The sequence below is a fragment of the Xenopus laevis genome, chromosome 8S (genome assembly GCF_017654675.1).
Source record: "Xenopus laevis strain J_2021 chromosome 8S, Xenopus_laevis_v10.1, whole genome shotgun sequence".
NCBI classification, from domain to species: domain Eukaryota; kingdom Metazoa; phylum Chordata; class Amphibia; order Anura; family Pipidae; genus Xenopus; species Xenopus laevis.
In genome coordinates this window covers 40,503,961-40,519,780 of record NC_054386.1, presented here as the reverse complement: position 1 = coordinate 40,519,780, position 15,820 = coordinate 40,503,961, and the positions used below count along the sequence as shown (strand labels likewise).

The 15,820-nt window shown below is 41.2% G+C and overlaps 1 protein-coding gene across 4 annotated transcripts in view; it reads left to right on the top strand.

Moving 5' to 3' along the window:
* Nucleotides 1-15,820, top strand: part of nr6a1.S (nuclear receptor subfamily 6 group A member 1 S homeolog) — a 146,334-nt gene that overhangs the window by 111,364 nt on the left and 19,150 nt on the right. For 3 of the 4 annotated variants that reach the window (NM_001090633.1, XM_041574150.1, XM_018231927.2), the window contains 1 exon segment: nt 15,573-15,803. In NM_001090633.1, coding sequence (NP_001084102.1) covers nt 15,573-15,803 — 231 coding nt within the window. 4 annotated transcript variants of the gene reach the window in all.

The window sequence follows — 15,820 nt, the reverse complement described above, 5'->3', positions numbered from 1 at the left end:
CTTTATAGAGTTTAGTACAGGCATGGGACCCGTTACCTGGAAACCTGTTATCCAGAAAGCTCCAAATTACGTAAAGGCTGTCTCCTATAGACTCCGCTTTATGCAAATAATCAACAATTTTAAAAATGATTTCCTTTTTCTCTGTAATAATAAAATAGTAGCTTGTACTGGATACAAACTGAGATATAATTAATCCTTATTGGAAGCAAAACCAGCCTATTGGGTTAATTTCATGTTTACATGATTTTCTAGTAGACTAAAGCTATAAAGATCCAAATTACAGATCCATGATCCAGAAAACCCCAGGTCCCGAGCATTCTAGATAACAGGTCCTATACCTGTATTGGTTTTGCAGGACACGTGCAGTCATTGGAGCAAATGATCTTCTTTAACGTTACTTATTTATCTCAAGCCAATACATTTCTCTGATATTGTGTGTGTGTGTGTGTGTATATATATATATATACATAATAAATATATATATATATATATATATATATATATATATTTATTATGTATCCTCACATAATGACTAACTAATAAGTAGCCTCCCCAATCCAAATGTAAGTTTGATTTCTAAGTTGTATACATAGAATTGCCTTTACCCGCAGAATAACAAATGCCAAAATTAACCAAGTAATTAACAGAAAGATCAGGTTGATATTGTAAAGGAGTAGGCATTCTACTGCTGTATAAGGGTGAAGACACATGTGGGCATTTGTCAAATTGTGGCAATTTACCATTCATCGAAGCACTCGTACACCAACCTATACTCGCAAAGTCACCATGATCACAGTTTTTAAAAAGTTGCTGCTAACCTATGGGCGCAATCAATTGCTGGGACTTTTTAAAAAACAAGATCGGGAGTAGGTTAGTGTACAAGTCGCTGTGGATTGCCATGTGCATCTTCGCCCTAAGGGGTGAACCATATTCCTTGTAATCTTCTCCAGTTGAAACTGGGATTGCCATTTTAATTGAATGGCTCACAAATTCTTCTTAGCTTGGCAGAAAAATGACATGAATGAAGTGTCAATGAGCTTCCAAAGGATAAGTTTTTATGTAATACAGTAGACTGTATGAGCATGATGTCAGCACACAAGGCACTTGGAGCATCTATGATAAATAGCTTTGGTACTGTATAAGATCATTATCTTCCCAACGTCTTAAAATCAAATTCTAGTTTAATTAGGCATAGGGACCTAAATGGTATTCCCACGGTTGCAGGTTGGTGGCACAGTACTCAGACCAGGCTTCTGTTCTGCAGAGAGAAAAGTTGGTACTCCTGAATCTACCAACAACCCCCGCCCATCCGACAACATGACAGAGTCAGGCCTTTGAGCATTTCATAATCATCAATGTTTTGGGATAATCTGAAGGTCATTTAACAGATGGAAGCTTTGGTTGCATCCATGAAAATCCATGAAAATCCTAGTATTTAATTAGTCTTATGGGAATTATCACCTTAAATGATTTTTCATCCTTCTCATATGGACAATTCAAATTCCAGTAGTTGAGACACAAACAGGAAATAATTGTTGGGACTTTCTCAGCACTAGTCAGCAGTAACGTAACTAGAGGGGGGCGGGCCCTGGCGCGGGACGTGCTGCCGGACCCCCCTCCGTGCGCCCGGAATTCCGCCAGAGTCAGTGGCGCACAAGCTGCCGGGGAGCCCTGAGGGGGTGCAGGCCCTGGCCCAATCGCACCCCCTGCTCCCCCGGTAGTTACGCCACTGCTAGCACAAGGGGTAGTGTATGTATATCACGGGATTTGCTTCATTTTCACATTTCCATCATGACTGTACAGGAATAGCCTTAGGAGCTTCATTGCCTTTACATTGCCTTTTGCTTAAAGCACACATCTTCCTCCCAGAACTTGCAATCTTTCAGGTAATATTTTTGGCCAATGAAGCTGTCCATTCCACCCATTATAGCTGTGTCAGTTGCTGAACATTAATTCTAAAGAAAAGCTTCTCTTGCTAAACTGGGGGCTTTGAATACAATTTAGCAGGATTTAACCCAACCTTGCAGTTTTTAATCTCTTTATTTAAGTAGTTCACCTAATAATTCCTTCTGCTGGGGAGGGGCTATCTCACTGCCAAATTCAGCCGAGCAGCAATATCCAGTCTTTCAGCACATGGGTGACTGTCCAGGAAGTCTGTTGAGTTGGGGGCTGGTTAGCTCTTTCAGGGGGATGGGAAGGAGAGATTTTGGCATCTGTAAAGGATCAATAAGTAACAAGGCTTTTTAAGCCCTTTGTGTATACTTGTTATTTGTGAGTAATAATTTTCCAGGGAGGCTAAGAAAGTGGTCAACAGTGAAATACGAGTATTTTAATGTGCTTTGTAATATGCCTGACCTATCTTTAAGTGACCAAAAGGCAAAATGATACACCAGACAGTGGCTTATGTACAGTGAGCAAGGAATCCTTTGTTTAGTAGGAAATGGCAATGCTCCTGGAAATACCAAAAATGGTTGCATGACCAATAATACCAGTGTATAAAATATGGGAGAAAAGCACGAGTCCAGTGCTGTCAAGTTATCAACTTTACCCACTATCACCCTCGTTATTAATGACTGAGGCCAATAAAACCTAAAGCAAGCCTTCATGAGAGCTCTAACCAACTTTATTATCCACATATATTAGCTAGGGTGTCAATGTGTCACATATTCAGAGGCCATATTGTTTTTACAATTATGATGCCATTCAAATAATTATAGGGAGCAGCCTGTAAGGCCTGGCACTTGGACCTCCATTGTGCATTTATGGGATTAAGAATTTTGTAGTTTTAAAGAGGGAAATATTTACCTGTTGTATTTAACCATCTGAACGTATTCAGGATTGGAAGCATAGAAAACAGGACATTAGATGGTCTTGAATTTTAGCTTTCATTACTCTTAAGCTGGCCATAGACGCAAAGATCTGATTGTACAAATCGAGGATTCGTACGATTTTTGGACCGTGTGTGGAGAGTCCTGACATTTTTCGTCTGACGGAGATCGGTCATTTGGTCGATCAGACAGGTTAAAAGATTTCTGTCGGCTGCTGATAATATCTCTGCGTGTACTGCCGATCGTACGATTTTCAGAGGGAGACTGTCACTAGCTTTGGTCGGACATAACTTTCGTACGATTGCAGAACATCGGCTGATCTGTTCTTTTGTGCTTTATTTCATCTGAAAGGTTAAGGGCAGGTCGGGAGACGGGAAAGTCCGATCGTACGATGATTCGTACGATCGGATCTTTGCGTCTATGGCCATCTTAAAACTGAGCAAATCTAGGAATGTGGTTTTACTTTGGATGCCAGGATTTGACTTGAGACTTGGCACTTAAATTTTCCCTACAGTCTCCCAACTATAGCACTGGGGTATCTATCTGTAAAATGTTAAAAGTTCTACCCACGTGTAGTTGGGCCAAAAATTTATTTTGCCCATCCCAACAGCATACACAGGCTTATACACACATATGTAATGTTTGCACAGCTAAACCAGGTCTTGAAATGTAAATGCCTTTCTGGAATCTAGACCTTATTATTTGGCAACAAGGCTTGATAATCCCAGAGAGAGAGAGAGAGAGAGAGAGATCCCCCTACCCAATATACTTGACTAACTTGCAGCCTGAGGGCAGGGTGAAGCTCTTTAGGTTCTTTACATGCCTGAGAGTGAGATACTCTTTTACTGGGGGGGGGGACAATTGTTTACACTGATGTATGTGGTCAGGAAAGTGTTGTGGCACACTCTTGAGGTACATTAGTGGACTTTCAACACTTGATCAGTTTTGTTTTTCAATTCCTTATTTTTGGCCTAGATTTTAGAAATAAATCAGCATTATATTGTGGTTGAGGACCCTGGATGAGGGAAACATGGATTTGTAAATTAAAGCATATTATTTCATTATCTTATTCATTTATCATTAGAATAAAGGCATAATAATCCAGAATCTTCCTCTCTGCAGACTTCACGTTTGGCTTTGTTCCTTTTACAAATTGCATTTTCAATATATTTATTAAAATCTTGGAGCAAAGATTGAGGAATGTTTAGAATATGTGGAACCATAGAGTCAGATTACTCTTTTACAGGCTTAGCAGCAAGTTAACTTCAGGCAAATGATGGAAAAGTTCATTGCATATGGAATGCTTTTCAAGCTTTTTCGGGATGATAGTTACCTGGGGTAACCAAGCAGAATAGCAACTTTGTGTATATTTTGCTATTTAAGAACCTTCTTGCTTGAAATTTTAATTATAAACTACATACTATAGTTTGACTTAACCATTCCAAAGGTTTAGACCTAATAATATTGGTCAGCCCCATGTATTGATTTCAGGTATAAAGCGTGATACCAAGACCACTGGCTTTGGAACAGAGACTGTATATCTGTTGCCCTAATGTCACCACTGTACATATATTGCTTGGGAATATGGATTGAACCCCACCATGACCTTTGGAAACAATGTCCCCTTTAATGTGCACTGGGGGAGGGTTTACAGAAGGAGAGGCCATAAAATTCTACAGGGTTCAAGACAAGGTTGATCACTGAGCTTTGTCATTTTCACACACTGCAATTGTATTTTCTTTAGCACTTGTGTTACTATGAGGCAAAGCCAGGGCTCCAGATAGAGATAAACAGACTGTGTAGCTACATGTTGTTGCTATTTTTTTCCTTACCCAAACATTACATTGTGTTATCTGTGCAGATTCCTGTTTGCTAGCTCACCTGTGGACTAGACCAAAAATTGATAGGACTCAAGGTAAAACCTCTAGCCACCCTCCTCCACTCTTCGGCCTTCAGGCTGAAATAATCACTCCTTAGGTAAATTCCCTCATGCATATCATTAACACTGATGAAATAATGACAAATGTACAGAAACCCACTGGGGGCTCTATTTGTCATTAGTGCAGATTTCTTCCAGTGCGGGATCTTACAGAAACAATCCGTAATTAAGCTTTGACCAGATTAGAATATAAAACGGATGTTGCTAAATGTTGAAGAACTTAATTTGAAATAGTACAGGAGACCTCAATTTGCTTATGGCCTTGCATTACACACAGGGATTGTCAGGCCCATCAATAGAGAGCCCTATTTTCAGGATTTCAGAATTTAGTAGGATTCTGCTTCCAATAAGTATTAATTATATCTTTGTTTGGATCAAGTACAAGCTACTGTTTTATTAATACAGAGAGAAAGGAAATAATTTTTAAAAATTTGTAAATAAAGTCTATGGGAGACTGGCATTCCGTAATTCTGAGCTGTCTGGATAATGAGTTTCCGGATAATGGATCCCTACTTCCCCTGTTCTTTTGGCAGTCCTTCCTCCTATTAAGCACACTCAAGTTGACCTCTGGGTTTCTCCATTCATTTGCACTATACTACTGAGGCTTGGTGAAGTTTCTCTCTCGCAATATGTAAAGTGAGTGCGCTCAGATTTCAAGGTTAAACCATGTGGTTTACATACAAATGCATGGGAGTGTCACGGAGAGGTCAATGGTAATGCTGTTCCCATCCACCCAAAACTTGATTGTGTGACACAAGGAACCCCATTAAAATGCAGAAGCACAGAGCAGGCAGGGCCAGAAGTCAGAAAATCAATAGGGCCTTGGGAGCCCTTAATAGCGTCATTCAGAATTCCTAGAGAGTCCAACAGGATTCTTTGCTCTGTCACAGATCCCAGGCTGAGTGATACACATGTACTGTGTATCAGCCTATCATTTGAATTGTCACTACACTACAGCTATCTGAGGATACTGTGAGCTGTAGTTCACAGATGGAAGCACCATCACGTCATATGCAGCATGTGCATTGAAAATATACCTTATATATAACCGGGGGTTTTGTATTCTTCATCTCCTCCAGCCAACTAGTCATTAGAAGAAAAGAGGTTGAGCTTAAATATTCTGAAGGGATTTTTTACAGTGATGGCTGTGAAGATGTGGAATTTGTCTCCCTGAATCATCAGTTGTACAGGCTGATACATTAGCTTTAAGAAGGGGTTGGATGGCTTTTTAGCAAGTGAGGGAATACAAGGTTATATAGAAGATAAATCATAGTACAAGTTAATGCGGGACTAGTCCGATTGCCGTCTTGGAGTCAGAAAGGAATTTTTTCCCCTTCTGAGGCAAATTGGAGAGACTTCTAATGGTTTTTTTTTCAGTTTGACAGGTTAAAATAGAGTTAAAAAAAATAGCTTTCTCTGCCTTAAGATGGGCATACACAGAAAAATCGTTGGATAGATATCAGTCAAATGCCAGTGGACTAGGAGTTTGTCCACTCTGCACACTGATAGGTTCCTCATCGACCAGGTCTCTCTATTTATTGATCTGTTAGATACAAGAGGGGGGTTGTGGGTGCACTCCTAAGGCCATATAAAAAAATATATAAATACAATAATCCCCTGTCTAAAAAAAGAAAAACAGGGTTTTTTGTTACAAAGTTATGATCATAAAATTGGTAAGCCGCCATACCACGTCAAGGTAAACCCCATACGGCGGTCCCTAACCTGTTTACCTGTGATCAAACTTTAAAACCTTGGTTTCAATCTGGACTAGATCCTCCCATGCCACCTGCATATGCGGCTTTTGAAGGGGAGACTGCCCAGACCAACGCCCATTTAAAAAAAAAAAATGTGATTGTGAAGAGACTATAATGAAGGAAAAGTAAAGTTGTATATATAAGTGCACACTTGTGTGTGTATGTGTGTGAGTATAAGTATAAGTACAGGTGTGAGTATAGATTTAGAGGGAGATGAAAAAGGAAAAGCTAAATGTGGAGTGTAATAGGTGTAATGTGTGTGGGTCTGTGCAAGTGTTACCTAGTGATAAGTGCAGCAAATATAATGGGTGTCTCACAGGCGTTGGTAATAAAAAGGCCAAAGCCTCCCCAGCCGCTAGCAGCCCTCTTGTACCTGAAATGTAGCCGGAACCTGTGGCTGAGCTTCATGTGGTTAGTGCACCCTCATACCCACCCCTTTAAATTAACGGTGGCCCTATGTCCTTGTTGTTTTTTATTAATCCTTGGTTTGGGCAATTTCTCTCCCTTAAAAGCCACAAATGCTAGCGGCTGGGGAGGCTTTGGCCTTTTTATTACCAATGCCTGTGAGACACCCATTATATTTGCTGCACTTATCACTAGGTAACACTTGCACAGACTCACACACATTACACCTATTACACTCCACATTTAGCTTTTCCTTTTTCTTCTCCCTCTAAATCTATGCTCACACTTGTACTTATACTCGCACACATACACACACAAGTGTGCACTTATATATACAACTTTACTTTTCCTTCATTATAGTCACTTCACAATCACATTTTTTTTTTTTAATTGGCCGTTGATCAGGGCAGTCTCCCCGGGGGGGAGGATCTAGTCCAGATTGAAACCAAGGTTTTAAATTTTGATCGCAGGTAAACAGGTTAGGGACCGCCGTATGGGGTTTACCTTGACGTGGTATGGCGGCTTACCAATTTTATGATCATAACTTTGTAACAAAAAACCCTGTTTTTCTTTTTTTAGACAGGGGATTATTGTATTTATATATTTTTTTATATGGCCTTAGGAGTGCACCCACAACCCCCCTCTTGTACCTGCATTGATCTGTTATCTGGAAACCTGGTATCAAGAAAGCTCTGGATTATAAAAAGGCTGTCTCCCATAGACTACAATTTATCCAAATTATCCAAATTTTTGTACTTGATCCAAACTAAGATATAATTAATCATTATTCAAAACAAAATCAGCCTATTGGTTTTTTTTTCATGTTTACATGATTTTCTAGTAGACTTAAGTTATGAAGAACCAAATTATGTAAACATCCGTTATCTGGAAATCCCCAGGTCCCGAGCATTCTGGATAACAGGTCCCCATACATGTGCTGTGTTAAATACCAATTTATTGTGTTAAATTCCAGCAGCTAGGATTTTTCCTTAAACTGGCCATAGACCCAAAGATTTGAATCGAAGATTCGTACGATTTTGGGCCGTGTGTGGAGTGTCCCGTCATTTTTCGTGCCATGGCAATCGTTTGTTCAGACGATCAGACAGGTTAGAAAATTTGCCGCCGATAATATTTCTGCATGTATTGCCGATCTGATGATATCAGTGGGACACTGTCACCAGCTTTTGTCAGACCTATCTTTCGTACGATTGCTGTCGGGGGCAGAACATCGTCTAATCTGTTCTTTTACTACTTTAATTGATCTGAAAGGTTAGTGGCAGGTCGGGAGATGGCACTAAACAATCGTTTGTCCGATGTGAAAGTAAATCTGCACCTCTATGGCCACCTTTAGGATCAGTTCCAGTAATACCTTTGATAAGGATGGCTGTACCTTTCACATTTTGATCTACTTGTTATACTAGGCTAAAGACTTAAGGGCTATTCCACACGGGGAGATAGCGACGCGTTTGCGGTCGCGGCGACAAAGCGCCGCGACAGTCGCCGCGACCGGCGCAGGCGACAGTTTTGTATGGGCGCCTATGTAAAAACGCCTGTGCTAACCACACGAGGCGATGCGCTTTTCAACAGTCGCCTGAAAATGCCTCGCCAGGCTTTTTCAGGCGACTGTTGAAAAGCGCATCGCCTCGTGTGGTTAGCACAGGCGTTTTTACATAGGCGCCCATACAAAACTGTCGCCTGCGCCGGTCGCGGCGACTGTCGCGGCGCTTTGTCGCCGCGACCGCAAACGCGTCGCTATCTCCCCGTGTGGACTAGCCCTAAAAGTGCAAAGGAAGCCTGTTTCTCTGTTATCTTGCCTATAAGTCTGAAAAGAAACACAGAGACAAATCCTGTACATTGAAACTGGAACACTAATCCCTTCCCTACATTTCATCAGATAAAGCAAGAGCGGTAATCAGAAAATTCATGGTTAAAGAGAAGAAGAGCAGGAATTTCTGATTGTTCCAAGTCAGATGTTCAAACAGATTAACAGATTTGTCTCAGTGATCTGTCAGAGCATTCCAGTTCTGACAACTACCAGCCCCCAAAATGCCTCACCAGGAAGCCGTAAATAAATACCTATACAATTAAGGGTCAGTCCACCAGGCAGATTTGGGGAGATTTAATCGCCTGGTGACTAATTGCCTCTTCTTGTGGGCAACAATCTCCCCGAACTGCCTTCGCGTGTCTTCCCGTATGAAAAGTCGCCTGGGCGTAAAGCACATGCGGCGCTTCATTTTCCGAAGTTTCCTTGTGAGGCAGTTATGACTGCACACCGGCTGATCTGATTCAAATTAATGGGGTAGAGGCACTGAGCAGATCTGTGTCTCTCAGCCTGCAAAATTACTCAGGCTAAGCCGCTGACGTGGTTTTCAGCGCAGAAACGTGGCAAGGTTTTAAAAAAAGTGGATTGCCGCGTAAATACGCTAACCTAGTGTGCCATTGCACACAATGCTATACTCTAACCTAGGTTATGATGCCACCCTTTAACAAGTGGTTATATATGCACAACTCCTGCCCTTGATTTTGTAGAGCCATATTGGTGCGAGGATCTGTTTAAAAGATGGCAATAAAGACGGTGCTTACAATGCCACGGGAATAGTGGAGAATACAAATCACTTCTTTTCCCATTATACAATCAATGTTTTAGCGGTGCTTATTAGCTTTTATAATGACCCTTTAGATTGCAAGCTCTTGCAAGCAGGACCCTTTGATCCTATTTTTTGCTCTGTTGCTTGTTAAATAATTGTAAGACTACTGTTCATTATAAATTATGTGTAAAGCGCTACATAACTTGCTGGCTCTGTAGAAATAAATGATGGTGATTTTAAGTATTCTTGTCCAGCCAGGATGGCCCAATTTTCATAGCTGGCAGATGTGCAGAGTAGGTTTAGACTGAGCATGTGTATGTTAAAGGCAGTTATGAATGCAGCAGCCCATACAAATATTGTAGAATAAAACATATACTACTAAACCCTAGAAAGCATTTGCTCATTGAAACCAAGAATTCTGCCATTTTTCCATAACAGCATGGCCACCAATAGGCACCCACATTCCTTCTAATTTCTTTTATGCTGCTGGGCAAAAATAAACTTTTATGTGTTCATTGTTACTCTTTGGGTCTAGGCCAATTATGTGGGTGTTTACAAAATTTTTAGGCAGTACAATTTGTGATTTGTGTTTGTGTCACGTTCACCATTGCACGTTAAAGGGATACTGTCATGGAAAAACTTGTTTTTGACTGGGGGCAGCTGGGAAATTGACAATATGTCTAGCCCCATGTCAGATTTCAAAACTGAATATAACAAAATCTGTTTGCTCTTTTGAGAACAGAATTCTGCTGGAGCAGCACTATTAACTGATGCATTTTGAAAAAAAATATGTTTTTCCATGACAGTATCCCTTTTAGTGCAGTATTAGTGGAAGCACATGGTTATGTTTTAATTTGTGTATGGGTTGTGCCGCATTGAATTCATATAGTACATGTATGGGATCCATTATCTGGAAACCCATTATCCAGAAAGCTCTGAAATTAGGGATGCACCGAATCCACTTTTTTGGATTCAGCCGAACCCCCGAATCCTTCAAGAAGGATTCGGCCGAATACCGAACCGAATCCGAACCCTAATTTGCATATGCAAATTAGGGGTGGGAAGGGGAAAACATTTTTTACTTCCTTGTTTTCTGACAAAAAGTCACGCAATTTCCCTCCCTGCCCCTAATTTGCATATACAAATTAGGATTCGGATTCGGTTCGGCCGGGCAGAAGGATTCGGCCGAATCCGAATCCTGCTGAAAAAGGCCGAATCCCGAACCGAATCCCGAACCGAATCCTGGATTCGGTGCATCCCTATCTGAAATACAGCTGTCTCTCATAGACTCTATTATAATCAAATAATCCAAATTTTAAAAAAATATTTCCTCTTTCTATGTAATAATAAAATAGTACCTTGTACTAGATCCAAACTAAGATATAATTAATTCTTATTGGAAACAAAACAGACTATGGGGTTTATTTAATGTTTACATGATTTTCTGTTATGAATATCCAAATTAGGGAAAGATCCATTGTCCGGAAACCCCCAAGCCCCGACCAATCTGGATAACAGGTCCCATACCCATATGAGTACATGGATTTCAAAAGGAAACGGGATGGTGGTCAGTACGAATTTCAAACTAATTGTGTCCCAATTCCTTTACGGTTGCTCTGTGCTGCGACTGCTACATGCGATCCAAAATTAGAAGAAGGAAAAGGAACTCCAGCAGAATTACTGCAAATAAACTTTAATTCCGAGTGGTTGCATACACAACATGTTTCAGGTACAATACCCTTTATCGACTTGAATTAAAGTTTATTTGCAGTAATTCTGCTGGAGTTCCTTTTCCTTCTTCTAATTTTGGATCGCATGAGTACATGGATTTATAATGCATCTACACTGATGACTGTACCCCACTTTATTTATACTCTTATAGCTACTGAGGGATAAACTGCCCTTCCATGTATGATTTTGCTCTTGGCTGCAATCTCCATGCCTGTGCCCAAGCTATCCCTGCAGTACAGTAAATGTGAATGGGTTATTCGCTGCCAGAATGTCAGTCTATTGATTCTCTGGTAGTACTGTGAGGTCAGTGATCCTCTCCTTTGATATAAATAGCACCCAATGACAGTTTTGTGACATGACCGCTCCTTGAAAGGAATTCCTGAAGGCCTTTGCTTCCACCGTTTACTCAAATCACAGTGGCATGACTTTACCAGTGCATTCCTTTAGTATTCAACAGAGAGAGAGACATACCTGGCATGTGGGAATTCTTCCGTCCACCAGCAAATGCCAGAATTGGGGACCATACTGGCAGAACTGTACTTGTATTCTGTAATAGAAATGATTACATTTGAACATCCATGGGTATGACCAGATTTCTGTGGCCCACTCCAGGCCACACATGGGAACTGCAAGGGCATCTGCATGGCCATCTTAGCTGTGGCATTGAAGCAATCTGGAAATTGGGGGGGCGGGTGTTAGAAAAAAACAAAACAGACCATATAAACTAGACTCAGTGCAGTTGTGTGCAATATTTAGAGGCAAGTGTGGTTTGTAAATCAATATTTTGTTTGTTCTGCCTCCTGATAAATCAAGGTTGTCAGCACAGGTGGTTCCCAGGGGTCAGCAGGGGATAAAGGGATTAAGATGTTTACTCAGTGGCTACAGCACATTCTCACATTGTGTTTACTAGCAGCTGTAACCGCCTCCATCATACCTTTACACTAACCACATGATTATTGTGTTCCATATGAATCACAAGAGTTTCCCATGTTCATTTCCCTATAGAAAATAAATGATTTGTGATTTTATTGTGTTCTTTACAAATGTCCCGACTCTTTATATTCAATTGAAGCTAGCCACCGACGGGATGAGTTTTCTAAACGTCCAACCAATATCATTTAGCATACGTACCACCCAGAGATCCATTATTGTGGTTCATGGGGCAAAAGAGAGAAACTCAAGGCAAGTGTGGAAAGTGTGACCACTGCCATAATCCATGTAAAACTGCAGTGATCATGTGCCTAGGTCCACTTCCCATAGTGTTTTATATTATAGCTAATTCATATAGTGACATGGGACACTTTGATCTTTGGCTATGGACATACAGGCTGTTGGCTCTGGCTATTGTCAGGCTGTGTATTTTTGCAGGCAGAGCAGAGCTAAAGCTGAGTTCAGTATTTGGGCTGTATGTGAGCTCGCACAGGCTAATTGGATTCAAAACAATGGGTCAGGGGCACTGAGCAGATCTGCTTCCCTCTACCTGAAACAATACACAGCCTGACAACAGCCAGAGCCAGTGTTGGACTGGCCCATCGGGATACCAGGAAAACTCCCGGTAGGCCCAGGTGTCAGTGGGCCCTCTTGCTTCTAAACATTTAGCCGATTTCATGGTCATTTCCTTTTTCTGTATGGGAAAAATGCATAATAATGTGTAATAATGGAAGAATATAGTAAGTAGATATAAACGACTAGGAGAATAAATAGGTTGAGTAAGGAGAGGAGGAATAATAGTTTGGAAAGTGGGCCCATGGTCTAAGGTTTTCTGGTGGACCCTTGGCATCCCAGTCCAACACCGGCCATAGCCAACAGCATGTGTGCCCATAGCCTTTGCCTACTGCTGTATCCTGACTGCTCACAGCTGATGCCCCCAAAATGTCCCATACGCCATAGTCCTTAGATGATTCAGCAAGCATTATGGCAGCTCCCATATGTCAATAAAAGCAAATAATGGATATTCAATCCCATAAATTCCATGCATACACTTAAGATTAAGGGTAAACACGTAGACAATCTTTGCTGCTGTGCCATAATAAATTCAACCTTTTTTTTGTGGATGAATTATTTATAGTGGGGAAAAATGGTATTCTGTTGCAGCTTCGTGAACATGAATGGCCGCATTGTTCCATTGTTTTATTAGCTACAAACCATCAACTGCCATAAAATTGTATGCATTGCTAAAGGCTGCAAGTGCCTTGCAGTTAATGCACTGTCGCAGCACCGTTGCTCAGTACTCCACTGATAATGAGAGAAAGCACGCACATATCCTAAAAACTGAATTATTTAAACATTTTATAGATTGTAAATCATTTTCTTGGAACTCCATAATGTAGACGCACTTATTAACCCTTTTGTTTCCAGTGAGGCCAGCAGCAAGCACATTCCAAAGCTTTGCCTCTCCTCTCCTATGTGACAACTAAGTGGTTAACGATGCTTTTTTATTCTGCCCCAAAAGAAGAGGAAAATGCAAATTGGGTGGCCAGGAGCTAGAGGAACTGTCATGTGAGATCTGATATTGTCTGATTTTAACATTCCCACTGCGACAGAATTGGGCTGCCGACTTGGTGAGCCCGATCCTCTTTGGCGTGCCTTCATTTTCAGGGACGTATATGTCAGATGGAGAGAGGAAACTGTCAGGATGATTACTGGAACATTCAGCTTCGTTAACCTAGATGTATGCTCATTATCTTGGATTTGCGTTTAATCTTAAATCACACTTCACATTGCAAGTCAGTTAAAATAACTCTCCTTAATTCATTTTTGTGCTTTATCTGGCAGCCGGGGCTTTATCTGTCCTGTAAATCCTTCCCTTTGTTTTACAGTGAACAGGCGCCTGTAAACAATAAGGCAAAAAAAAAATTGTATCCAAATGCATTGTTTTTAGTCCCGTGTAAAATAGATCATGATACACTGTCAAGATGTGAGCTTTGTAGGGTGTAATTGGATTGAATAATTAATCCCTATGAAATAAGATACTGCCTTTAGATGTTTGTGTTAGAATATATGTCGCCATGTTTGTATTTATCTCCACAGACAGTCTTTGTATTGTGTTCTCTCACATATGTTTACTTTTGTGTGCTTGTTGCAGAGCCTTGGGCAGTGGGACATGGGTGACAGCCATAATGTCAACAACCTTCTGTATGTTATTTAGCCTAAGGCTGGTGGAAAGTAGTCGCCAATCAATAAATCTTCGCTGCTGCGGGGACTAATCTCGCCAAAATACCTTCCCACCAGCATGAATGTCATTTGCTGGTGGGATGACATTTGCGTTGCTTTGTTTTCCGAAGTTGCCAAACAAGGACATTTTGGAAAACAAATCAACATGAATGCCATCCCACTGGCGATTGACATTCTTGCAGGTGGGAAGGCATTTCAGGGGGGGTTTGTTTGACCGCAGCAGTGAAGATTTAACGATTGGCAACTGATTTCCCTGTGTGCCACCAGACTTAATGGGAAGCCTTACAAATATTCTCCAAAAGAGAGCACATATGCACTAACCTGGAACACACCATGAAGCTGGTTCTTCCTTGTTAAGGTGGCCATAGACTTAAAGATCCGCTCGTTTGGCGATCGGGAAGACCCGTCGGAAGCCCCCATACACGGGCAGATAAGCTGTCAAATCGGTCCAAACAACCGATATCGGCAGCTTTATCTGCCCGTGTATGGCCACCATTTGTCTTTTTTTCTTCCTTGTTAGCCTTCATGTATGCAGGTTGGGCTTAGAACAATGTCCACACACTGCAGGCCGGTTCCAAATAGGATAGGGGCCCTTCCCACTGACTTATATACAACCTTATCAGATGGCAGATTTTTGGATTCTGACTTTTTGCAGCCTCTGGGTATAATGAATCTTGAAAGATTCAAGGTTTTTTTTCCCACTAAAATTTCAGTTATTATTAGTGATGGGCAAATTTATTCGCCAGGCGCAAATTCGCGGCCAGCGAATAAATTCGCCCAAAAAAATTCGTAAAAAACGGATGCTGGTGTCAAAAACTCAAAAAAGCGATGTTTAGCGAATTCTCCCATCACTAGTTATTATAGTAAAACAACTCAAATTTTTCAAGTTGTTAGCATTGGACTTAATAAATAACCCCCATAATGTTTTGACCAAGCAGGCTTTCTTGGGAGTTGCATGCATTATTTCCCTGCTTGATATACCAGTCTTCATTTGCTACAGTGCGACAATGACTTACAAAACAAACCAGAGCTGGTTTACTAAATTGCGATCACTTCTGTTACTGTAAATTTTTTGGTGCACAAGTATGTTCTCGCAGGAATAAAGAGTTTAAAAAATCTATCACATTTGACCATTGATCATTTCCGTTTCCAGATGACCGCGTTGATCAAAGAGCGTGCCTTATCTGCGGGGACCGTGCCACAGGATTGCATTATGGCATCATCTCTTGCGAGGGCTGCAAGGGATTCTTCAAGCGCAGCATCTGCAACAAACGTGTGTACAGATGCAGTCGGGACAAGAACTGCGTTATGTCGCGCAAGCAGAGGAACCGCTGCCAATACTGCAGGTTACTCAAGTGCCTTCAGATGGGGATGAACCGCAAAGGTAAGGGGCTGAGGCAG